Raw genomic sequence first — 26,797 nt, 5'->3', positions numbered from 1 at the left:
TTCATTTATTGTGTTCATCATTGTTTGTTTGCTCTTTAGTTCTTCTAGGTCATTGTTAAACGTTTCTTGTGTTTATTCTATTTCCAAGATTTGGGGTCATGTTTACTGTCATTACTCTGAATTCTTTTTTAGGTAGACTGCCTATTTCCTATTCATTTGTTTGGTCTGGTGGGTTTTTACTTTGCCTTTTCATCTGCTGTGTGTTTCTCTGTCTTCTCATTTTGCTTAACTTACTGTGTTTGAGTCCCAGGACTTTAACGTGGAGATTTTGTATGAATGATTTCTTTCAGTGGCATTGTTTGAGGTATTCATTTTGTTTGTGATCTTAATAAATGGAAAGAAAAAGGCAAAACAAAAGGAATAGGACTTGGCCTATGGATGATTTATATTCTTTAAATACTTAATCCATTGTGTTTGTGTAACTATGATTCTTAGTAAATGAAAATTTGAGGTAATTTTGGCAAATATTTTAGCTGTTATAGAAATTTATTTCCAGTGGATACAGTTGTTTGGAATTCTGACTGATAGTTAAGTAAGTTTTACAGAGAAAAGTTTTTTTTGTGTTTGTTTGTTTTTTAAATAGGAAGTTCTGACCTGTTCAAATTATTTGGATTTGGTTGATTGTGGAGCTATTGAACATTGTTGGTGTTTAAGCCACTTCAGGTCTGTAGCTGCTGACTGAAGGATGCACAATCTAAACGTTGGGATTTGTTTTTTTCGGGGCTCTTACTGAAGACTCAAGCCCGTGAGGCAGTGTCTCAGATAGCTCTGAGGGACTGATCCAAAGAGGTAAGGGAGGGCCAGCATATAGAAGAGTTTTGCAACAGAAAAACAGGTAAAAGTTTACTGTTTATAAAAGAAAGCAGATATGTCACATTAAGGAATTTAGTGCTTTCCCATGTATGGGAAGATGGAAGAGTCTGGCTCACTGAAATCATTGCTTTGATATGCACTTCAGCTATCTGGAGCCAGTATCCTGTGTTTCCTCAGGGTGTACCATTGGAGGTGCCTGCTTTGCTTACTGATATGGCAGATGACATTCTTCCTCTACAAGCCACACTCACCTATATGAGGTCAGGAAATGATTTTGACCTAGTTTCTAGGTGTTGCCACCTAAGTTACCTGAATGATAGCCTTCAGTACCCAGATCAAAGGAATAAAAGAATGGATGCTGGCCCTGCAGTTGGGTCTTATAAGCAGGAGAAACTAATGAAAATGACCTGGATGCAGAATACACCAGTGTGGGGTGACTCTCAGATGAAGAAAGAGGAGTCTCCACAACTCAGAAGGGGACAGGAACCAAGTCACCGTACCTTCAAGGCCTAAGAGAAAGGAGACAGAAGCATCAAGAAAAAGGGATGCAGAGAGGTGGACGGGGTGATAGAAATTAGAAACGGCCAGTAAAGTGGTCTAGGTGTCGAGACACTGGAAAAGGCTTGCAGCACTCTGTGCTGCCAGAAAGTGGCTGACTGTGTAAAAGTTCTGTCTTATTCACCCCTAGATATGGGTTATTCTTGGTAATGATGCTGTGCCTGTTAAAGAACTTTAAATCATGTGCACTTCACTGTTTATGAAAGCAGTAAGCCATGTATTGTATTTTAGCTATTACATATCTGTGAAATCCAACTCAGGATAAAATTGTGGGCTCTTCAGTGTGTGTGGGGAAAAAACCTTGGAGGAATTGCATTTTCTCAGGCCTGCCATATACTGACAGATTACTATAAAGCTACCTTTAAAAAACTTTATCTTTTACAGTTTTACATTTACAGCAAAATTCAGCAGAAAGTTCCCATATTCCACTGCTCCTACACATACACAACCTCCCCCATCACTTACCAAAGGGCACATTTGTTACAACTGATGAATATATATTGACATATCATCATTACCCAGCATTCATCTTTATATTAGGCTGTCTCTTGGTACTGTACATTCTGTGAGTTTGGACCTACATATACTGACATGTATGTATCATTATAGTATCTTTTAGAGTATTTTTACTTCTCTAAAAATATTCTGGTTTCTAGCTATTAATTCCCCCTTACAACCTGTGGCAATGACTGATTCTTTTGCTGTAGGATACGCAGTTTTTGCCTTTTCCAGATTATCATATACTTGGAATCATATAGCATGCAGACTTTTCAGATGGGCTTTTGTCACTTGTATATTTTTTCACGTGTATATTTTAGGTTTCTTCATATCTTTTTATGGCTTCCTGACTTTTTATTTCTTTTCTCTTTTTTAGTGCTGAATAATACTGTATGGTCTGGTTGAAATAAAGTTTATTTACCATTCACCTGTTGAAGATCATCTAGGTTGCTTCCAGGTTTTGGCAGTTTTGAGTTATGAACCTTCTGCAGTGTGCAGGTTTTTATGTAGATATAAAATTTCAGCTCTTTTGGGTAAACACCAAGGAGTGTGACTGCTGGATCACATGGTAAGAGTGTTTAGTTTTGTGAGAAACTGCCAAAGTGGCTGTAGCATTCTGCATTCCTTCCAGCAGTGAATGGGAGTTCCTGTTACTCCACATCCTCACCGGCATTTGATGTTGTCAGTGTCCTCATTTTGGCCATTCTAACAGGTGTGCGGTAGAACCTCACTGTTGTTTTAATTTTCATTTCCCTTGTGACGTATGATTTAGAGCATCTTTTTTTCATATGCTTTGCTGTCTGTTTATCTTCTTCAGTGAGGTGTCCATTAATTGGTGGTGGCCCATTTAATTGAGTTCTTTGTTCTCTCACTGTTGAGTTTTAAGTATTCTTTCTATATTTTGGATAACAGTTCTGATCAGATGTGTCTTTTGCAAATGTTTCCTCCCAGTCTGTGATTTGTTGTCTCACATGTGTTGACATTGGCTTTCACTGAGCAGAAGTTTTAATTTTAATGAAGTTGAACTTACCCATTATTTCTTTCATAGATCATGCCTTTGGTATTGTATCTAAAATGACATTTCCAAACCAAGGTCCTCTTAGTTTTCTCCTGTGTAATCTTCTAAGAGTTTTATAGTTTTGCGTTTTATATTTAGGTCTTGAGTTAAATTTTATGAAGGGTGTGAAGTCTGTGTCTAGATGATTTTTTTTTTTGCATGTGGATGTCCAGTTGTTCCAGCACCATTTGTTGAAAGACTGTCTTTGCTATCATATTATTTTGCCACTACCATACTTTCTTGATTACTGTAGCTTTATATTGTCTTGAGGTCTGATAGGTTCTGATAGGTTCTCCAGCTTTGTTCTTCTTCAGTATTGTGTTGGCTGTCCTGGGCCTATTGCTGCTTTAGAATCAATTTGTTGATGTCCACAAAATAAGTTGCTAGAATTTTGATTGGGATTGTTTTGAATCTATAGAGCAAGCTGGGAAGAAGTGACATCTTTTTTTTTTTTTTTTTTTTAAACTTTTTATTTATTTATTTATTTTTTTGCGGTACGCGGGCCTCTCATCGCTGTGGCCTCTCCCGTTGCAGAGCACAGGCTCCGGACGCGCAGGCCCAGCGGCCATGGCTCACGGGCCCAGCCTCTCGGCGGCATGTGGGATCTTCCCGGCCTTGGGGCACGAACCCATGTCCCCTGCATCAGCAGGCGGACTCGCAACCACTGCGCCAGCAGGGAAGCCCCAAGAAGTGACATCTTGACAGTATTGAATCTTTCCCATCCATGAACATGGAATGTCTCTTCATTTATTTAGTTCTTCTTTGTTTCAGTTCATCAGAGATTTGTAATTTTCTTTGTATAGCTCCTGTACAAGTTTTGTTAAACTTATAACTAAGTATTTCACTTTTGGGGGTGCCATGTGAATGGTATTGTGTTTTAAATTTCAGATCTACTTGTTTATTGATGGTATTTAGGAAAGCAGTTAACTTCTATATCTTAACCTTATATCCTACAGTCTTGTTATAATCATTTATTAGTTACTGGAAGTCTTTTGGTCATTTTTTTCAGATTTTTCATATAAAGGTCAAGTCATCTGCAAACAAATCCTTAAGTAAAAATCAACCATTAAAAATATTTGAGGCTGTGAAATGTTAGTTCTTTAGTTGTCAGTGCTAATGTTAATTTGTATGTGTGATGCTAAGAGGTAATTAATAAGGTGAATATGAAGTTCTTATCTGTATGCATGTATGTAATTTAATGGATCTATTGTAAAATAAAATATTTTCTTTCTATTTAGCCTTTTCTGGATATTCAACAAATACTAAGTACAGCCCACTGCAAATAAAAGCAGAAATAGCAAGTCATCAGGACAGGGTGAGTAAAAATGAGTGTTTTTACACTAGAAGCAGCTTGTGTATTCTTTATATACTGATAACATCACTTATTATGATTTACTTAATTCCTTTGATAGGAAGAGAAAAGTTTCATTTTAAAGCGTCAGCCCATCTAACAACAAATTGCTTGTATCCCTCTGTGTATTTCATAGGGCTAGATTCACCCAACATTTGGAAAGATTTGGCGATGTCCAGGCCCGAGCTCACAGGGCTGCTTCCCTGTATTAGTGGGAGGCCAGCTCTGTCCCTTGGCAGATTTACCATCTGCCGTTCTTCCCTGGTCTCTGTATTCCCAGAGAAATCTTGCCTGCGATGGTGTTTGACCAGAAGGTGCTGGTGCTCCTTGCCAGTGGTGTCAGGTTCTTTGTGTGCCACCGTGTTCCATCCCTTCATCCTCTTGTCTTTGGTGTCTGGGAGGGGGGACAGGAGACATCTTGGAGACCAAGCCTCCCATCCTAGTGTCTCAGTGCCTAAACCAGAGTGTCTGTTTTAGTGCTGTGGTTCTCACATTCTAGTGCACCAACAAAAAACACCTGGGGCATCAGTTCAAGGTGTGAGCCCCATCCCCATTTCCATAGAAACTGTCTCATTACCATGCTGGCTGCCCCTGGAAGAGTCAGGGCTCCCTGCCAGCAAACGGCCCACAATTAAGTGTCCCCTGCTCGCTCGGCTGCCAGAGATGGCTCCCAACCCCAGCCAGCATGGTTCAGAAGGGCTGTCAGTATGCCTGCTTTCTGGAGCGATCAGACACCTGCGTGGGGATTTTTCTCGGCATCTTAGACACATGAGCTCGCCCCAGCCTGTGACCAGGTGCTGCGCCTGTTACGAGATCCCAGACGTCAGCCTTCCTGCGATTTTCACTGGGTGCTGTGTGAGCAGGCCTGCCAGGTGCCCCAAAGATGTTGAACAAAAGACATGGGAACCATTAGGTTTAAAATCACTTCCTGGGCATTGCCCTTTGTCCCCTTGCTCGGAAAGCATTTTGTCACCAGGCTCCAGGACCGGCAGGCTTCTCCAGAAGTGGGTGGAGGGGCCTCTCTCCTCCACGAGGGGCTCGGAGGGGCTGCCCTGGGTCTACAAGCCCTCCCTGTCCCGTGCAGTCACCATGTCCTCGATTCGTCCCCACACGTGTGTCACTGGGTATGGAAGAGGGGGAGTGAGTGTGGGGGACCTTCTCAGGGGGACCGGGGGAAGACGCGGGGTTTCTTCTGAAGGAACTGGAGGTGGAGTTTTAACAAGGCCTGGAGTGGGTCCTAGCACCTGTTTAAATAAGCACTGCAGGCGACTGACTTTCAGGTAGTGGGAAGCCATGCTTTGAGCAACAGAGCTTCCTAGGTGAGATCTATGGGAAGTAAGCAGAAGAGAGGATGAAAAAAGTATGACAAAGTTTGCTCATTGCAATGTGTAAATCAATACCTTGAAAAAGAAAATTGTTGCCGGTTCCAGGGCTCCACATGGGTAGAAAGCTGTTTGGTGACCCGGGCCTTCTGTGTCTAAGCGAGCCAGCCCCTCTGCCAGGGCTGTTTGATATGCCAGGGATGGGAGGTCATGGAGAGACTGGGTGACCCCGTGAATTGCAAGCTATTCAGAAACTTAGATGACAATACTAACAACTGAAGAAATCATTTCTCACAGCTTCTTTTTGTGGAAAAAAAAATGTAATTTGTCTTTAGCTTTGCAGATTAAAACAAGAGCTGACCCAGATGAAGCAAGAACTGAAGTACAAAGAAAAGGGGGTGGAGACCCTGCAAGAGTGAGTGGCCTGCAGTGACAGACGGAGAGTTTCCCTGCGATTTCCTGTTTGGTGCCGGGACATGTGTCCTAAAGCTTCACGGGTGTTCACTTTTATGCTTTTATTTATGCTCATTATTTCCCTAAATTAAAAAAAATTGTATTGAGTATAGTTGATTTACAGTGTTGTGTTAGTTTCAGGTATACAGCAAAGTGATTCTGTTATGTATATACATATACATATATATTCTTTTCCATTATAGGTTATTACATAATATTGAGTATAGTCCCCTGTGCTATGCAGTAGGTCTTTGCTGGTTATCAATTTTATATTTAGTAGTGTGTATATGTTAATCACAGAATCTGTTCTTTGAAGATGCTCAGCTTTTAAAATACTTGAGAAACAAGATCCTTATTTTTATATTATGCTCATTATCTCTAGCTACATACTTTATATATGTAGATAAAGCTGTATAATCATTATTAAATTAAATTTTCTTAATTAGAAGTACATTAATTTAAAAATTAAGTTCTCCTTTCTCATTAGCCATACTCAAGTGCTTATTAGCTGTACGTGGTTAGTTCAGCTTTTCTCTACCTCAACGCAATTGACATTTTCAGTTGTCCTATGATATTTTATGGAGGATGTGCTGTCCATTGTATGATATTTGGCAGCATCCCTGGGTTCTCCCCACTGGATACCAGTGGCACCTCTTGATTGTGACAACCAAAAATGTTCTCCAGTACTGGTAGATATCTCCTAGGTGGACACATTACCCCTCAGTTGAGAACCACCAGGCTAACGACGACTGTATTGGACAACTCAAATAATAGAACATTTCCATCATTACAGAATGTTCTATTTGACAATATAGTTTATAGGTCTTCCTCCTGAAGTCATCTTTACAATTATTCTGTTTATATTCCTTATATTCCTATTAAGAGTTTGGGGATGAATTTCTTATAATTTGTGAGCTATATTAAGTTAATGAACAAGTGTTATTTTACCAATGATAACATTACTGGTTTACTTTTTGGATGAAATTATTCTTGATTTATATCCTATCTTCATTTCCTGAACTTGAGCACAGGCTTCACATTTTCTGTGCCTACGTTTCTCATTGATTTGTGAATGGTAATCATTCTGATAACAGCAGCAGCATCTAATACATAGCTTTCAGTTTATGGTGGGAATCCATGTGGTTACTATTATTGGTAAATGTAGAAGCATTCCACTCTTTGCATCCAATATGTAGATTCAAAAATCCTGTGTCAGATGTGACTGCAGTATTGTTGTTTATAAGGTAAAAGATAAATGTCACTGTTCAACAAATATATTATTTCAGTGTCATATAAAGGTAATTAACATAGGTCAAGTCCTGTTCTTTAATACTTGGTTGAAATTAATTTTCTTAATTATCTAGACTGGTTGGGTTTATGAGTCATTTGTCTTTTGTGGGGGAGGGGTTGTTGTTGTTGTTGTTGTTGTTTTATGGACATTACAACTCTGGAATTTATTCATCTTATAACTGAAAGTCCGTACCATTTGACCAGCATCTCCACATTTCCCCCACCCTTTAGTCCCTGGTAACCACTACTCTATTCTCTGTTTCTGTGAATTCAATTTTTTTTTTAGATTCCACATATAAGTGAAATAATACAACATTTTTCTTTTCTGTCTGACTTATTTCACTTAGCATAAAGCCTCCAGCTCTCTTTAGGTTATCACAGATGGTAAGGTACCATTCTTTTTAGTGGCTGAATAATATTGCACTGTGTGTATGTATATCTTTATCCAGTCATCTGTCAGTGGATCATTAGGTTCTTTCTGTGACTTGGTTATTGTGAATAATGCTGCAGTGAATATGGGAGTGCATATTATTTGATGGAGGTTTCATTTCCTTGTAATATATACCAAGAAGTAGAAATGCTGGATCATATGTTAGCTCTACTTTTATTTTTTTTGAAGAACCTCCATTATGTTTTCTGTAGTAGTTGTATTGCCACCAACAATGTACAAGAATTCCCTTTTCTCCACATCCTCACCAAAAGCATTTCTCATCATTTTGATGATAGCCATTCTGACAGGTGTCAGGTGGTATCTCATTGTGGTTTTGATTTGAATTTACTTGAGTCTTAATGATATTAATCATATTTTCATGTGCCTATTGGCCATCTGTAGGTCTTCTTAGGAAACTGTCTATTCAGATCCTCCCCTTATTTATTTTTTTTGTGGTACGCAGGCCTCTCACTGTTGTGGCCTCTCCCGTCTCGGACAGCACAGGCTCCGGACGCGCAGGCCCAGCGGCCATGGCTCAGGGGCCCAGCTGCTCTGCAGCATGCGGGATCCTCCCGGACCGGGGCACGAACCCATGTCCCCTGCATCGGCAGGCGGACCCCCAACAACTGCGCCACCAGGGAAGCCCTATTTATTTACTTTTAATAAATGAGTTTTTAATCAGTAATTTCCCTTTTTGGTTTTAGGCCAGTTGGAATTGAATTTCTTTTCTTATTTATTTATTTATTACATCTTTATTAGAGTATAATTGCTTCACAATTGTGTGTTAGTTTCTACTGTATAACAAAGTGAATCAGCTATACATATACATATATCCCCATATCCCCTCCCTGTTGTGTCTCCCTCCCACCCTCCCTATCCCACACCTCTAGGTGGTCACAAAGCACTGAGCTGATCTCCCTGTGCTATGTGGCTACCTCCCACTAGCTATCTCCCCTTATTTTTAAATTGGATTGTTTGTTATTTTGCTATTGAATTGTATGAGTTTTTTATATATTTTGTGTTAATTCCAATGGCAAGGAACTTTTTCCTTGTGTTCTCTTGGAGAAATTTTACATTTGCAGGTCTTACATTTAATTTAAATCCTTAATCTGTTTGAAGTTAATTTTTGTGAATGGTGTAAGATATGTGTCCAGTTTCACTGTTCTGCATATGAATATCCAGTTTTCCCAATACCGTTTATTGAAGAGACTTTTCTTTCCCCTTGAATATTCTTGGCTGCCTTGTCAAATATTAATTTAACCTATAGTGGGCTCTCAGTTTGGCTACATTGGTCTATGTGTGTATATCAGTACCATACTGTTTTGATAAATATAGTTCTGTCGTATAGTTTAAAATCAGATAGTTTGATTCCTCCGGCTTTCTTCTTTCTCATTATTGCTTTGGCTTTATGAGATCTTTTTTACACATTTAGAATTGTTCTTTACTAATTCTGTGAAAAATGCCTTTGGAGTTTTGATAGGGATTGCATAGAGTCTATAGATGCCTTTGAATGGCATGGATATTTTAACAGTGTTGTCTCTTCTGATCATTGACATGAGAAACCTTTCATTCATGTTTTTCATTTCTTTAATTACTGTCTTGTAGGTTTCAATGTATAGAACTTTCACTTCCTTGGTTAAACTCATTCCTAGTATTTTGTTGGTCTTAGTGCTATTGTGAATGGATTTTTTTTCTTTATTTCTCTTTCTGATATTTCATTGTAGTGTGTAGAAACACAACTGATGTTTGTACCTTGACACTGAATGCTGCAACTTTGCTGAATTTTTTTATTAGGACTGTTTTGTTGGTGGGGTCTTCAGGATTTTCCATATACAGGCATATGTCACATGGAGACAGAGACTTCTTCCTTTCCAGTTTGAAATTTCTTTTCTTGCCTAATTGCCCTGGTTAGGAATTCCAGTACTGTGTTGAGTAAAAGTGGCTAGAGCATGCCTCTTACCATCTTAGATGAAAAGGTTTCTTTCAGTCTTTCACCTGAGTGTATTAGCTGTGGATTTGTCATGTTATGTCCTATATTATGTTGAGGTATGTTCTTTCTACAACCAATTTGTTGAGAACGTTTATCATGAAAACATGTTGAAAATTATCAAATACTTTGTATGGCTTTTATTTATTTATTTATTTTAACATCTTTATTGGGGTATAGTTGCTTTACAATGGTGTGTTAGTTTCTGCTTTATAACAAAGTGAATGAGTTATACATATACATATGTTCCCATATCTCTTCCCTCTTGCATCTCTCTCCCTCCCACCCTCCCTATCCCACCCCTCTAGGTGGTCACAAAGCACTGAGCTGATCTCCCTGTGCTATGCGACTGCTTCCCACTAGCTGTCTGTTGTACGCTTGGTAGTGTATATATGTCCATGTCACTGTCTCACTTTGTCACAGCTTACCCTTCCCCCTCCCCATATCCTCAAGTCTGTTCTCTAGTAGGTCTGTGTCTTTATTCCTGTCTTACCCCTAGGTTCTTCATGACATTTTTTTTCTTAAATTCCATATATATTTGTTAGCATATGGTATTTGTCTTTCTCTTTCCGACTTACATCACTCTGTATGACAGACTCTAGGTCTATCCACCTCATTACAAATAGCTCCATATCGTTTCTTTTTATGGCTGAGTAACATTCCACTGTATATATGTGCCACATCTTCTTTATCCATTCATCCGATGATGGACACTTAGGTTGTTTCCATCTCCTGGCTATTGTAAATATAGCTGCAATGAACATTTTCGTATATGACTCTTTTTGAATTACGGTTTTCTAAGGGTATATGCCCAGTAGTGAGATTGCTGGGTCATATGGTAGTTCTATTTGTAGTTTTTAAAGGAACCTCCATACTGTTCTCCATAGCAGCTGTACCAATTCATATTCCCACCAGCATTGCAAGGTTGTTCCCTTTTCTCCACACCCTCTCCAGCATTTATTGTTTCTAGAATTTTTGATGATGGCCATTCTGACCGGTGTGAGATGATATCTCATTGTAGTTTTGATTTGCATTTCTCTAATGATTAATGATGTTGAGCATTCTTTCATGTGGTTGTTGGCAGTCTGTATATCTTCTTTGGAAAAATGTCTATTTAGGTGTTCTGCCCATTTTTGGATTGGGTTTTTTGTTTTTTTGTTATTGAGCTGCATGAGCTGCTTGTAAATTTTGGAAATTACTCCTTTGTCAGTTACTTCATTTGCAAATATTTTCTCGTATTCAGAGGGTTGTCTTTTGGTCTTGTTTATGGTTTCCTTTGCTGTGCAAAAGATTTGAGGTTTCATTTGGTCCCATTTGTTTATTTTTGTTTTTATTTCCATTTCTCTAGGAGGTGGGTCAAAAAGGATCTTGCTGTGATTTATGTCATAGAATGTTCTGCCTATGTTCTCCTCTAACAGATTGATAGTTTCCAGCCTTACATTTAGGTTTTTAATCCATTTTGAGCTTATTTTTGTGTATGGTGTTAGACAGTGATCTAATCTCATACTTTTTCATGTACCTGTCCAGTTATCCCAGCACCACTTATTGAAGAGGCTGTCCTTTCTCCACTGTACATTCTTGCCTCATTTATCAAAGATAAGGTGACCATATGTGCCTGGGTTTATCTCTGGGCTTTCTATCGTGTTCCATTGATCTATCTTTCTGTTTTTGTGCCAGTACCGTACTGTCTTGATTACTGTAGCTTTGTAGTATAGTCTGAAGTCAGGGAGCCTGATTCCTCCAGCTCTCTTTTTCGTTCTCAAGATTGCTTTGGTTTTCGGGGTCTTTTGTGTTTCCATACACATTGTGAAATTTTTTGTTCTAGTTCTGTGAAAAATGCCAGTGGTAGTTTGATAGGGATTGCATTGAATCTGTAGATTGCTTTGGATAGTAGTGTCATTTTCACAATGTTGATTCTTCCAATCCAAGAACATGGTATATCTCTCCATCTATTTGTATCATTTTTAAGTTCTTTCATCAGTGTCTTATAATTTTCTGCATACAGGTCTTTTGTCTCCTTAGGTAGGTTTATTCCTAGATATTTTATTATTTTTGGTGCAGTGGTAAATAGGAGTGTTTTCTTGATTTCACTTTCAGATTTTTCATCATTATTGTATAGGAATGCCAGAGATTTCCGTGCATTAATTTTGTATCCTGCTACTTTACCAAATTCATTGATTAGCTCTAGTAGTTTTCTGGTAGCATCTTTAGGATTCTCTATGTATAGTGTCATTTCATCTACAAACAGTGACAGCTTTACTTCTTTCCGATTTGTATTCTTTTTATTTCCTTTTCTTTTCTGATTGCTGTGGCTAAAACTTCCAAAACTATGTTAAGTAAGAGTGGTGAGAGTGGGCAACCTTGTCTTGTTCCTTATCTTAGTGGAAATGCTTTCGGTTTTTCACCATTGAGGATGATGTTGGCTGTGGGTTTGTCATATATGGCCTTCATTATGTTGAGGAAAGTTCCCTCTATGCCTACTTTCTACAGGGTTTTTATCATAAATGGGTGTTGAATTTTGTCAATAGCTTTCTCTGCATCTATTGAGATGATCATATGGTTTTTCTCCTTCAATTTGTTAATATGGTGTATCACATTGATTGATTTGTGTATATTGAAGAATCCTTGCAACCCTGGAAGAAACCCCACTTGATCATGGTGTATGATCCTTTTAATGTGCTGTTGGATTCTGTTTGCTAGTATTTTGTTGAGGATTTTTGAATTTATGTTCATCAATGATATTGGCCTGTAGTTTTCATTCTTTGTGAAATCCTTGTCTGGTTTTGGTATCAAGGTGATGGTGGCCTCATAGAATGAATTTGGGAGTGTTCCTCCTTCTGCTATATTTTGGAAGAGTTTGAGAAGGAAAGGTGTTAGCTCTTCTTTAAATGTTTGATAGAATTCACCTGTGAAGCCATCTGGTCCTGGGTTTTTTTTTTTTTGGAAGATTTTTAATCACAGTTTCAATTTCAGTGCTTGTGATTTGTCTGTTCATATTTTCTATTTCTTCCTGATTCAGTCTTGGCAGGTTTTGCATTTCTAAGACTTTGTCCATTTCTTCCAGGCTGTCCGTTTTATTGGCATAGAGTTGCTTGTAGTAATCACTCAATGATCTTTTGTATTTCTGCAGTGTCAGTTGTTACTTCTCCTTTTTCATTTCTAATTCTATTGATTTGAGTCTTCTCCCTTTTTCTCTTGATGAGTCTGGCTAATGGTTTGTCAATTTTGTTTATCTTCTCAAAGAACCAGCTTTTAGTTTTATTGATCTTTGCTATCGTTTCCTTCATTTCTTTTTCATTTATTTCTGATCTGATTTTTATGATTTCTTTCATTCTGCTAACTTCAGGGTTTTTTTGTTCTTCTTTCTCTAATTGCTTTAGGTGCAATGTTTGGTTGTTTATTTGAGATGTTTTCTGTTTCTTACGGTGGGCTTGTATTGCTATAAACTTCCCTCTTAGAACTCTTTTGCTGCATCCCATAGGTGTTGGGTCATCGTGTCTCCATTGTCATTTGTTTCTAGGTATCTTTTGATTTTTTTGATTTCTTCAGTGATCACTTCGTTATTAAGTAGTGTATTGTTTACCCTCCATGTTTTTGTATTTTTCACAGTTTCCTGTAATTGATATCTAGTATCATAGCATGTGGTCAGAAAAGATACTTGATACAATTTTCTTAAATTTACCAAGGCTTGATTTGTGACCCAAGATATGGTCTATCCTGGAGAAGGTTCCATGAGCACTTGAGAAAAATGTGTATTCTGTTGTTTTTGGATGGAGTTTCCTATAAATATCAAGTCCATCTTGTTTAATGTGTCATTTAAAGCTTGTGTTTCCTTTATTCATTTTCATTTTGGATGATCTGTCCATTGGTGAAAGTGGGGTGTTAAAGTTCCCTACTATGAATGTGTTAATGTCGATTTCCCCTTTTATGGCTGTTAGTATTTGCCTTATGTATTGAGGTGCTCCTGTGTTGGGTGCATAAATATTTACAATTGTTATATCTTCTTCTTGGATCGATCCCTTGATCATTATGTAGTGTCCTTCTTTGTCTCTTCTAATAGTCTTTATTTTAAAATCTATTTTGTCTGATATGAGAATTGCTACTCCAGTTTTGTTTTGGTTTCCATTTGCATGGAATATCTTTTTCCATCCCTTTACTTTCAGTCTGTATGTGTCTCTAGGTCTGAAGTGGGTCTCCTTTACACAGCTTATATGTGGGTATTGTTTTTGTATCCATTCAGCCAATCTGTGTTTTTTGGTGGGAACATTTAGTCCATTTATATTTCAGGTAATTATCGATATGTATGTTCCCATTCCCACTTTCTAAATTGTTTTGGGTTCATTATTGTTGGTCTTTTCCTTCTCTTGTGTTTCTTGCCTAGAGACGTTCCTTTAGCATTTGTTGTAAAGCTGGTTTGGTGGTGCTGAACTCTCTCAGCTTTTGCTTGTCTGTAAAGGTTTTAATTTCTCCATCAAATCTGAATGAGATCCTTGCTGGGTAGAGTAATCTTGGTTGCAGGTTTTTCTCCTTCATCACTTGCAATATGTGCTGCCACTCCCTTCTGGCTTGCAGAGTTTCTGCTGAAAGATCAGCTGTTAACCTTATAGGGATTCCCTTGTGTGTTATTTGTTGTTTTTCCCTTGCTGCTTTTAATATGCTTTCTTTGTATTTAATTTTTGACAGTTTGATTAATATGTGTCTTGGCATATTTCTCCTTGGATTTATCCTGTATGGGACTCTCTGTGCTTCCTGGACTTGATTAACTATTTCCTTTCCCATATTAGGGAAGTTTTCAGCTATAATCTCTTCAAATATTTTCTCAGTCCCTTTCTTTTTCTCTTCTTCTTCTGGAACCCCTATAATTCGAATTTTGGTGCATTTAATGTTGTCCCAGAGGTCTCTGAGACTGTCCTCAGTTCCTTTCATTGTTTTTTCTTTATTCTGCTGTACAGTAGTTATTTCCACTATTATATCTTGCAGGTCACTTATCCGTTCTTCTGCCTCAGTTATTCTGCTATTGATCCCTTCTAGAGTATCTTTCATTTCATTTATTGTGGTGTTCATCATTGCCTGTTTCATCTTTAGTTCTTCTAGGTCCTTGTTAAATGTTTCTTTCCTTTTGTCTATTCTATTTCCAAGATTTTGGATCATCTTTACTATCATTATTCTGAATTCTTTTTCAGGTAGACTGCCTATTTCCTCTTCATTTGTTAGGTCTGGTGGGTTTTTATCTTGCTCCTTCATCTGTTGTGTGTCTTTCTGTCTTCTCATTTTGCTTATCTTACCGTGTTTGGGGTCTTCTTTTTGCAGGCTGCACGTTCGTAGTTCCCTTTGTTTTTGCTGTCTGTCCCCATGGCTAAGGTTGGTTCAGTGGGTTTGTAGGCTTCCTGGTGGAGGGGACTAGTGCCTGTGTTCTGGTGGATGAGGCTGGATCTTGTCTCTCTGGTGGGCAGATCCACATCTGGTGGTGTGTTTTGGGGTGTCTGTGGACTTATTATGATTTTAGGCAGCCTCTCTGCTAATAGGTGGGGTTGTGTTCCTGTCTTGCTAGTTGTTTGGCATAGGGTGTCCAGCACTGTAGCTTGCTGGTCGTTGAGTGAACCTGGGTGCTAGCATTGAGATGGAGATGTCTGGGAGATTTTCGCATTTGATATTATGAGGAGCTGGGAGGTCTCTTGTTGACCAGGGCCCTGAAGTTGGCTCTCCCACCTCGGAGGCACAGCACTGGCTCCTGGCTGCAGCACCAAGAGCCTTTCATCCACACAGCTCAGAATAAAAGCGAGAAAAAGTAGAGAGAAAGAATTAGTAGAAGTAGGAAGAAAGAAAGAAAAGGAAGGAAGGAAGGAAGAAAGAAAGAAAGGAAGAAAGAATGAAAGAAAGGAGGGAGGGACAGATGGTGGAAGATAGGAAGGAGGGAAGGAAGGAAGGAGGGAAGGAAAGAAAATAGAAAGAAAGAAGATAAAGTAAAATAAAATAAAGTAAAATAAAATAAAGTTATTAAAATAAATAATTATTAGGAAAAAAAAATACGGACGAATAGAACCCTAGGACAAATGGTGGAAGCAAAGCTATACAGACAACATCTCACACAGAAGCATACACATACACACTCACAAAAAGAGGAGAAGGGAAAAAATAATAAATCTTGCTCTCAAAGTCCACCGTCTCATTTTGGGATGATTTGCTGTCTATTCATGTATTCCACAGATGCAGGTACATCAGGTTGATTGTGGAGCTTTAATCCGCTGTTCCTGAGGCTGCTGGGAGAGATTTCCCTTTCTCTTCTTTGTTCTCACAGCTCCCAGGGGCTCAGCTTTGGATTTGGCCCCGCCTCTGCGTGTAGGTTGCCGGAGGGCGTCTGTTTTTTGCTCAGACAGGACGGGGTTAAAGGAGCCGCTGCTTCAGGGGCTCCAGCTCACTCAAGCCGTGGGGAGGGAGGGGTATGGAGTGTGGGGCGAGCCTGCGGCAGAAGAGTCCGGTGTGACCTTGCACCAGCCTGAGGCGCGCTGTGCGTTCTCCCGGGGAAGTTGTCCCTGGATCCCGGGGACCTGGTAGTGGCGGGCTGCACAGGCTTCCCGGAAGGGGGGTGTGGATAGTGACCTGGGCTCGCACACAGGCTTCTTGGTGGCGACAGCAGCAGCCTTAGCGTCTCCTGCCCGTCTCTGGGGTCCGCGCTTTTAGCTGCGGCTCGTGCCTGTCTCTGGAGGTCCTTTAAGCAGCGCTCTTAATCCCCACTCCTCGCGCACCAGGAAACAAAGAGGGAAGAAAAAGTCTCTTGCTTCTTCGGCAGCTCCAGACCTTTTCCTGGACTCCGTCCGGGCTAGCCGTGGTGCACTAACCCCTTCAGACTGTGTTCACGCCGCCAACCCCAGTCCTCTCCCGGCGCTCTGACCAAAGCCAGAGACTCAACTCCGAGCCCTGCCTGCCCCTGCGGGTGAGCAGACAAGCCTCTCGGGCTGGTGAGTGCCGGTCGGCCCTGATCCTCTGTGCGGGAATCTCCCCGCTTTGCCTTCTGCACCGCTGTTGCTGTGCTCTCCTCCGCAGCTTCGAAGCTCCCCTCTCCGCCACCCGCAGTCTCCGCACACGAAGAAGTTTCCTACTGTGTGGAAACCTTTCCTCCTTCACAGCTCCCTCCTACTGGTGCAGGTACCGTCCCTATTCCTTTTGTCTCTGTTTAGTTTTTTCTTTTGCCCTACCCAGGTACGTGGCGGGGGTTCTTGCCTTTTGGGAGGTCTGAGGTCTTCTGCCAGCGTTCAGTAGGTATTCTGTTGGACTTGTTCCACGTGTAGATGTATTTCTTATGTATCTGTGGGGAGGAAGGTGATCTCCGCGTCTTACTCTTCCACAATCATCCACTTTATATGACTTTTATCCTTCATTCTATTATTGTGTAATCTATGGATTGATTTATGTATGTTGAAATATGCCAACATCCCAGGAACTAATGCCATTTGATCAAGGTGTATGACCCTTTTAAAGTATTGTTGAATTCTGTTTGTTAGTATTTTGTTGAGAATGTTTGCATTTATATTTATCAGGGATATTGGTCTGCTGATTTCTTTTCTTGTAGTAACCTTATCTAGGTAGCTTTGGTAATGCCAGGGTAATGCTGACTTAGTAAAATAAGTTTTGGAGTGTTCCCTCCTCTTTAATTTTTGGGAAGAGTTTGAGAGGGATATATATTCATTCTTCTTCAAATGTTTGCTGGAGTTTAGCCATGAAGCCTTCTGGACCTGGACTATTCTTTATTGAGAGATTTTGATTCAGTCTCCTTATTGTTATCGGTTTGTTTACATTTTCTATTTCTTCATGATTCACTCTTGTTAGGTTTTATGTTTCTAGGAATTTTCCCATTTCTTGTAGGTTGTTCACTTGCTGACATATAATTGTTAGTAGCTTTTTATAATCCTTTTTATGTGTCTTCATTTTCATTCATAATTTTTTTGAGTCTTCTCTCTCTTTTTTTTCTTGGTAAGTCTAGCTAAAATTTTGTTTATCTTTAAAAAAAAACACAGTTTTGTTGATTTTTAAAAATTTTCTCTAATTTGTACTTCATTTATTTCTTCTCTGATCTTTATTTCCTTCTTTCTGCTAAGTTTGGGCTTAGTTTGTTTTACTCTTCCCCTGAGGTGTAAAAGTAATTTTTTTTTGAGACCTTTTTCTCCCCTCATAATATATGGTGTTTATTGCCTTTAAACTTCCCTCTTACAACTGCTTTTGCAGCATCCCATAGATTTTAGTATGTTGTGTTTACACTTAAATTTGTTTCAAGATGTTTTTAAATTTCCTTTTTGATTTCATCTTTGAGCCATTGGTTTTTCAGGTGTGTATTATTTAATTTCCACATATTTGTGAATTTTCCAGTTTCTCTCCTGTCATTGATATCTTGTTTTATATTTGTGATCAGAGAAGATACTTGGTGTAATGTCAGTCTTTTAAGATTAAGGATAAGATTTTAAGATTTCTTAAAGATAGTTTTGTGACCTAACACATGATCTGTCCTGGGGAATATTCCATGTGTTCTTGAGGAGAAGGGTATTCTGTTGCTGTTGGATGGAATGTCCTGTTAGGTCCATTTTGTCTACAGTTCAACTTGATTTTCTGTCTGGATGATCTATCCCTTTTTTTATGCTTTATTGGTGATATTTAAAATTATTTATTTTATTTATTTATTTTTGGCTGTGTTGGATCTTCGTTGCTGCTGTGGGCTTTCTCTAGTTGCAGCAAGTGGGGCCTACTCTTCATTGTGGTGCGTGGGCTTCTCATTGTGGTGGCTTCTCTTGTTGTGGGGCATGGGCTCTAGGCGTGTGGGCTTCAGTAGTTGTGGCATGCAGGCTAAGTAGTTGTGGCTCGTGAGCTCTAATGCACAGGCTCAGTAGTTGTAGTGCAGGGACACAGTTGCTCCAAGGCATGTGAGATCTTCCTGGACCAGAGCTCGAACCCGTGTTCCCTGCATTGGTAGGTGGATTCTTAACCAGTGTGCCACCAGGGAAACCCTATCTATTGTTGAAAGCAGGGTATTAAAGTCTCGTACCATTGCTGGATCGTTGTTTATTACTCCCTTCAGATTTGTTAGTATTTGCTTAATATATTTAGCTCTAATATTGGATTCGTATATATTTAATATTGTTGTATCTTCTTGACGAATTGACCCTTTATAATTATATTATTATAATGTAATTATAAACCTTACATTATTTGACCTTCTTTGATTCTTCTTCCTGTTTTTAGCTTGAAGTCCATATTGTCTGTTGTAAGTATTTTGCTCTTTACTTGCTTGGAGTATCTTTTCATCCCCTCACTTTGAGCCTATTTGTGTCCTTGAATCAGAAGTGAGTCCCTTGTAGGCAGCATATACGTTGGTTTGTTTATTTATCCGTCTAGCCACTCTATGCCTTTTGATTGGCGCATTTAGCCCATTTACATTTAAAAGAATTATTGATATGTAAGGAGTTATTGCTGACATGTTAATTCTTCTTTTTTTCTTTTTTTTATTATTATTGTTTTTTTGTGGTACGCGGGCCTCTCACTGTTGTGGCCTCTCCTGTTACGGAGCACAGGCTCCGGACGCACAGGCTCAGCGGCCATGGCTCACGGGCCCAGCCGCTCCGCGGCATGTGGGATCTTCTCGGACCGTGGCACGAACCCATGTCCCCTGCATCGGCAGGCAGACTCTCAACCACTGCACCACCAGGGAAGCCCAATTCTTCTTTTTTTTAAAAGAAAAGATTTATTTATTTGGCTGTGCCGGGTCTTAGTCGTGGCACTCGGGATCTTCCTTGCCACATGCAAGATCTTCACTGTGGCATGTGGAATCTTCTTTTTTTTTTAGTTGCATCATGCAGGCTGCAGCTAAGGATTCCACATGATGTTACTAAAGATCCCACATGCCACAATGATGTGTTCATTCTTTACTGACTGTTTTAAAAGTTTCTTTGTTCCTTTTTTCTCTTGCTGTCTTCCTTTGTGAATTAATGATTTTTGTAGTTGGTACTCTGATTTTCTTCTTCTTACTTGTTGGTATCTGTTACAGAGTTTTGTTTTGTGAGAGGCTCACATGAAATGTCTTAAAGATATGACAATCTATTTTAAGCTGATAAAAACTTAATTTTGATTGTATACAAAAACTCAACCCTCGATACCCCCCGTACCCATTTGATATTTTTGATATCACACTTCACTTGTTTTTAAAATTATATTCATTAACAAGTTATTGTTATGCCAGCTGTATTCAGTTCTTTTGCCCTTCAACCAATATACTAGAATTAAGTGGTCAACATGCCTCCATGTTAAAGTGTTAGAATATTCTGAAACTGAATATATAGACATGGCTTTACCTGTGTCTTATGTATTTTCATGTTACCAATTAGCATCTTTTTGTGTTAACTTGAAGAACTCCTTCCAGGATTTCTTGTGAGATAGGTCTAGTGGTGATAAATTCCCTTAGCTTTTGTTTATAAGGAATGGCTTTATTTTGTCTTTAATTCTGAAGGACAACTTTGCTGGATAAAGCATTCTTGGTTGGCAGTGTTTTTTGCTTCAGCCCTTTGAATATATCGTTCTGTTCTCTCCTGGTCTGTAAGGTTTTTGTTGAGAAATCCTCTCATAGCCTTATGCGGGTTCCTTTGTATGAGAGAATGATTTTTCTCTTGATGGCTTAACATTGTTTTTGATGTTAGAGGGTTTTATTATAATGACTCTTGGAGAAAAAAACTTTGGATTGGAATTTTGGAGTGACCTAATTGCTTTATGAACTTTGGTGTCCAAATCTGTTCCAAGGTTTGGGAACTTCTCAGCCATTATTCCTTCAAATAAGCTTTCCACAATCCTTTCTCCTGCTCTTCTCCTTCTGGGACTCCAGTGATGTGTAAATTGTTTCTCTTATTGTCATCCCATTGGTCCTGTAGGCTTTCTTAATTCCTTTTCATTCATCCTTCTTTTTGCTCCTCAGGATGGATAATTTCCAATGATCTGTCTTGGAGGTCCCTGATTCTTTCTTCTGCTTGTCTTCCTTATCAAGTCTGTTATTGAAGCTATTGAATTCTTCAGTTCATTCTTTATTTCTTTTTAATGCTTTCTATCTGCTTGTTGAACTTATTTTGTGCTTGTGTTGTTTTCCTGAAAGCACTATTAATTTTCTATGTTCTCTTGCAGCTCTGTGGTCATCTTTAGAATAATTATTTTGAATTATTTCTCTGGTAATTCCTGAATCTCCGTTTCTTTGGGTGAATTATTGTATTCTTACTGTGTTCTCTATTACTTTACTGTTTTCCTTAGAAAATGTTATGACTCTTCATGATCCCTGTGCCTCGTGTAGGTGTCTGTGCATCTGAAGAAGCCATCACCTATTCCAGACTTGATGGTTTCAAGTTCAATTTATGACTGTGTCTTCAGTTGGAAAGACCTTAACATAGTGGATGTCCTTATGCTTTACATCATGTTGGAGAGTGCTCTGACCCATAGTTTAGTGGTATGGGGCACCAGTTGTCATGGCATATACCTGGACTAGACATGTGGAGGGTTTGGTGACTCATTAGCAGAGGCTTTCAGGTCCCCCGCATTGACAACTGCAGGTGTCCTGTAGTGGCTGCAATGGCTGTTGAGGTCTTCAGCAGTTACTCTGGGTATAGTGGCTAGAGAAAAGGGAAAAGAGCAGTGGTGGCTAGAACCAGTGGTTTTGCATATACTTGGCTGTGGGGCCAGCCCCAGGTGCCTATGTAGTAGCAGTGGCTGTTTCCAGACACATTTATTGGTGGGGGCCAGGGTAAGGACTGGGGCCAAGTGTGGGCTCACTGGCAGCTGCAAAGACCCTGGCTGTTGATGTACACTACTGTGTCTACTGGTTCTTGACAGAAGGGCATGGCAGTGGAGACAGTGGCTGGGGGTGGACTGGGATTTTGCAAGTGCACAGCTGGAGGAGCTAGTTGCAGGTGTACAGTGTTGCAGGCCAGTGACTGGAGAGAGGGCAGAATCCGGACCCGCAAGCTGCTGCGGTGTATTAGTTGTTGGTGTGCACTCCTGTGGCTGCACAGATGTGTGTGTGTACTGCCCAGGTGTGTGTACTGCTGTTTGTTGAGCCCGGTGATGAGGGTTCAGGCACATAGCATTCAGATGAATAGCAGGAGAAGCCAGTCCTAAGCATGTGCATACTGGTGGGCCTCAGCATGGTATTGGTAATTCACGCAGCTACAGAGGCCTGGGCTGGCTACGAGTGCAGATCCTGGGCTCTGGAGGGAGGGTAGGGCTGGCATCAACAAACAGTAATACCAATGGCAAGGGGCTGATGAAATCTGCAGGGTAGCTGTGGCAATTGAGCAGGCTATATGTTTCTTCAGTGGTAAGGTCCACTGCAGGCCAGATTACTGGGAACCACAGTTGCTTCTCCTGCTGTTGGAAACCTCTGCTCTTCCTTCTTCTTAGCCATCTCTCTACATCTCAGTCTGTCAATGTCTCAGTGGGGTGAACCAAAGTGAGTCCTTGCTCTCATGCCCTAGTAAGCAGGGTAAGGTGGTTGCTTACCCCACTGTCCCTTTATTGGCAAGGGGAACTCTTTATAGCTGAGTGGTTCTCACCTGATGCTAAATAGTGCTGCCTGGGGAAGGGGACCAGCAGATAAAATGAGGCTGTTCTTCATTCCCTTTTTGTGCAGTTATTCTCAGGGTTTTTGTTTCACTGTGTTGCTGAAGTGTCTCAATGGAACCCAGAGCTCTCCCAGAGCTGTTTTATTCCTAGATAACTCATTGTTGATCTCTGTGGGGGGATGGAGGATTGTGTCTTCTATGTCATCTTGATCTGATCCGAAGTCTTTTAAACTAATCGTCTTCTTTTGCTTCCCTGACCATTACCCAGCATTGTGTTCATTCTCCTCTGATTTGGATCTACAAAAGGAGTTCTTTAATTATCTATAGTCAGTTAGCACAGCATGTAAAATTGTTTTTCTCTTAAGCAAATCAAGCTTCATTTTCAACATCAGCTACTGGTTTTGTTACTCATTTTGTCCATCTTTGTGATGCTTCCCGGTGCACCAGTACCCGTTCTGTAATTTTACTCTGTAAAACCCTGCCCACATCCAGATGCTCAGATGCCTGCTAGGGTGCTTCTGTATGTGCTGTGGCTGTGTCCTCCTGGGTCACTTCTGCTAAGGGGCTGGTTGTCTCTTTTCTTGGTGTGAAGCTACTCACTGGGGTTTTGTATTGTCAATCTGATGCATGCATTTATAACATTTCCCGTCAGCTTTTTACTTAAGGTTTTACACATATATCTTTTCAGGATGATTTCCTGAAAGAGGAATTTCTGGGCCAAATGGCAAATGCGTTTGCTGTATAGTTAGATATTGCACCATTTTGGATTTCCATCACTGATACAGGTGATTCTGTTTTCCAGAACTTTACTAACAGCATGTGTTGTCAAACCTTAGTGTTTTTGTCAGTATTATAGGAGAAATTTCTCAGTGTAGTATTATTTCACATTTCTTTTGAGGCCTTTTATAAAACACTTCAGAACATGTATAAAATGTGTGAAATACTTGGTGTAAACAAATATTGAAAACTCTTACAACAAGTAGTTAAAGTCCCCAGATAAATTGGGCTATCCTTATCCAGTGAAAGAACTAGTAGGCTCTGCTGCCCTAAAGTTCCTGAAGCTTGCTTTGAAAGATTTTCTTCATGTAACTCATTACTAGCATCCAGAGACATAGCAGGGAGGACTCAGAATGAGTTTCCCAAATGGGTGATGCCCAAGAACATACATCTGATTGGATAAAGCCCACCCACGTTATGCAGACTAATGTTTTGCTCAGAGTCCACTGATTTTTTTTTTAATTTTTAAAAATAATTTTTATTGGAACATAGTTGATTTACAGTGTTCTGTTAGTTTCAGGTATACAGCAAAGTGAGTCAGCTATACATACATATGTCCACTCTTTTATATATTATTTACCTGTATAGGTCATTACAGAGTATTGAGTAGAGTTTCCTGTGCTATACACTAGGCCCTTATTAGTTAAGTATTTTATATATGGTAGTGTCTGTATATCAATCCCAATCTCCCAGTTTATCCTTCCTCCCTTTCCCCCTGGTAACCATATGTTTGCTTTCTGCATCTGTGACTCTTTTTCTGTTTGTGAATAACATCATTTATACCATGTTTTTAGATTCCACATATAAGCGATGTCATGTATTTGTCTCTCTCTGTCTGACTTCACTCAGTATGACAATCTCTAGGTCCATCCACGTTGCTGCAAATGGCATTATTTTGTTCCTTTTTATACATTGCATGTATGTACCAATCTTCTTTACCCATCCCTCTGTTGGTGGACATTTAGGTTGCTTCCATGTCCTGGCTCTTGTAAATAGTGCTGCAATGAGCATGGGGTGCATATATCTTTTTGAATTAATGTTTTCTCTGGATATATGCCCAGGATTGGGATTTCTGGATCATATGGTAGCTACAGTTTTAGTTTTTCAAGGAAGCTTCATACTGTTCTCCATATTTGCTATATCAGTTTACATTCCCACCAACAGTGCAAGAGAGTTCCCTTTTCTCCACACCCTCTCCAGCATTTATTGTTTGTAGATTTTCTGATTTTCTGACTGGTGTGAGGTGATACCTCATTGCAGTTTTGATTTGCATTTTTCTGATAATTAGTGATGTTCACAATCTTTCATTGGCATCTTGGCCATCTGTATGTCTTTGGAGAAATGTCTATTTAGATCTTCTGACCATTTTTTGACTGGCTTGTTTGGTTTTTTTTGATACTGAGCTGCATGAGCTGTTTGTATATTTTGGAGATTAATCCCTTGTTGGTGTCTTCATTTGCAAATATTTTCCCATTCTGAGGGTTGTCTTTTGTTTATGGTTTCCTTTGCTGTGCAGAAGCTTCTAAGTTTAATGAGGTCCCATTTGTTTATTTTTGTTTTTATTTTCATTATGAGCTGGATCAAGAGAGATTTTGCTGCAGTTAATGTCATAGTGTGTTCGGCCTATGTTTTGCTCCAAGAGTTTTATAGTATCCAGTCTTACATTTAGGTCTTTAATCCATTTTGAGTTTATTTTTGTGTATGGTGTTAGGGGTGTTCTAATTTCATTCTTTTACATGTAGCTGTCCAGTTTCCCAGGGCCACTTATTGAAGAGGCTATCTTTTCTCCATTGTATGTTCTTGCCTCCTTTGTCGTAAATTAGGTGACTATATGTGGGCGAGTTTATATCTGGGTTTTCTATCCTGTACCATTGATCTATATCTCTGTTTTTGTGCCAGTTCCATACTGTTTTGATTACTGTAGCTTTGTAGTGTAGTCCGAAGTCAGGGAGCCTGATTCCTCCCACTCCATTTTTCTTTCTCAAGATTCCTTTGGCTCTTCATGATAATTTGTGTTTCCATACAAATTGTGCAATTTTTTGTTCTGTTTCTGTGAAAAATGCCATTGTTAGTTTTCTAGGAATTGCATTGCATCTGTAGATTGCTTTGGGTAGTAGAGTCATTTTCACAATGTTGATTCTTCCAATCCAAGAACATGGTATATCTCTCCATCTGTTTGTATCACCTTTAATTTCTTTCATCAGGGTATTATAGTTTTTGGCATACAGGTCTTTTGTCTCCTTAGGCAGGTTTATTCCTAGGTATTTTATTCTTTTTGTTGCAGTGGTAAATAGGAGTGTTTCCTTAATTTCTGTTTCAGATTTTTCATCATTAATGTATAGTAATGGAAGAGATTTCTGTGCATTCAATTTGTATACTGCTGCTGTACCAAATTCATTGATTAGCTCTAGTAGTTTTCTGGTAGCATCTTTAGGATTCTCTATGTATAGTATCATGTCATCTGCAAACAGTGACACCTTTACTTTTGCTTTTCCGATTTGGATTCCTTTTATTTCTTTTTCTTGTCTGATTGCTGTGGCTAAAACTTCCAAAACTATGTTGAATAATAGCGGTGATGGTGGGCAACCTTGTCTTGTTCCTGATCTTAGAGGAAATGGTTTCAGTTTTTCACCATTGAGAATGAAGTTGGCTGTGGCTTTGTCATATATGGCCTTTGTTATGTGGAGGTGGATTCCCTCTGTGCCCACTTTCTGGAGAGTTTTTATCTTAAATCGGTGTTGAATTTTGTTGAAAGCTTTTTCTCCATGTATTGAGTTTATCATGGTTTTCATCCGTCGGTTTGTTAATATGATTTATCACATTGATTGATTTGCGTATATTGAAGAATACTTGCATTCCTGGGATAAACCCCACTTGATCATGGTGTATGATTCTTCTAATGTGCTGTTGGATTCTGTTTGCTAGTATTTTGTTGAGGATATTTACATCTATGTTCGTTAGTAATTCTGGTCTGTAATTTTCTTTTTTTGTGACATCTTTGTCTGGTTTTGGTATCATGGGGATGGTGGCCTCGTAGAATGAGTTTTGGAGTGTTCCTCCCTCTGCTATATTTTGGAAGAGTTTGAGAAAGATAGGTGTTAGCTCCTCTGTAAATGTTTGATAGAATCCGCCGGTGAAGCCATCTGGTCCTGGGCTTTTGTTTTTTGGAAGATTTTAATCACAGTCTCAAGTGCTTGTGACTGATCTGTTTATATTTTCTGTTTCTTCATGGTTCAGTCTCAGAAGGTTTGCTTTTCTAAGAATTTGTCCATTTCTTCCAGGTTGTCACTTTTATTGGCATAGAGTTGCTTGTAGTAATCTCTCATGATCCTTTGTATTTCTGCAGTGTTAGTTGTTACTTCTTTTTCATTTCTAACTGTTGATTTGAGTCTTTCCCCTTTTTTTCTTGATGAGACTGGCTACTAGTTGGTCAATTTTGTTTACCTTCTCAAAGAACCAGCTTTTAATTTTATTGATCTTTGCTATTGTTTCCCTCATTCCTTTTTCATATCTGATCTGATTTTTATTTCTTTCCTTCTGCTAACTTTGGGGTTTTTTTTGTTCTTCTTTCTCCAATTACTTTAGGTGTAAGGGTAGGTTGTTTATTTGATATTTTTCTTGTTCCTTGAGGGGGAATGTATTACTATAAACTTCCCTCTTAGAATGCCTTTGCTGCATCC

General features: G+C 39.3%; 1 protein-coding gene across 1 annotated transcript in view; it reads left to right on the top strand.

Annotated features, from left to right (window-relative positions):
• LOC309817700 (protein WWC3-like) overlaps positions 1-26,797 on the top strand; it is a gene marked incomplete at both ends in the record, with an annotated part of 163,436 nt that overhangs the window by 35,702 nt on the left and 100,937 nt on the right. Inside the window, 2 exon segments of the mRNA XM_082646966.1 lie at positions 4,165-4,241; positions 5,935-6,014. Of these exon segments, the coding sequence (XP_082503092.1) occupies positions 4,165-4,241; positions 5,935-6,014 (157 nt within the window).

The sequence above is a fragment of the Grampus griseus genome, assembly GCF_964374135.1.
Source record: "Grampus griseus genome assembly, chromosome: Y".
Lineage (NCBI taxonomy): Eukaryota > Metazoa > Chordata > Mammalia > Artiodactyla > Delphinidae > Grampus > Grampus griseus.
This window is presented reverse-complemented; position numbering and strand designations above follow the sequence as displayed.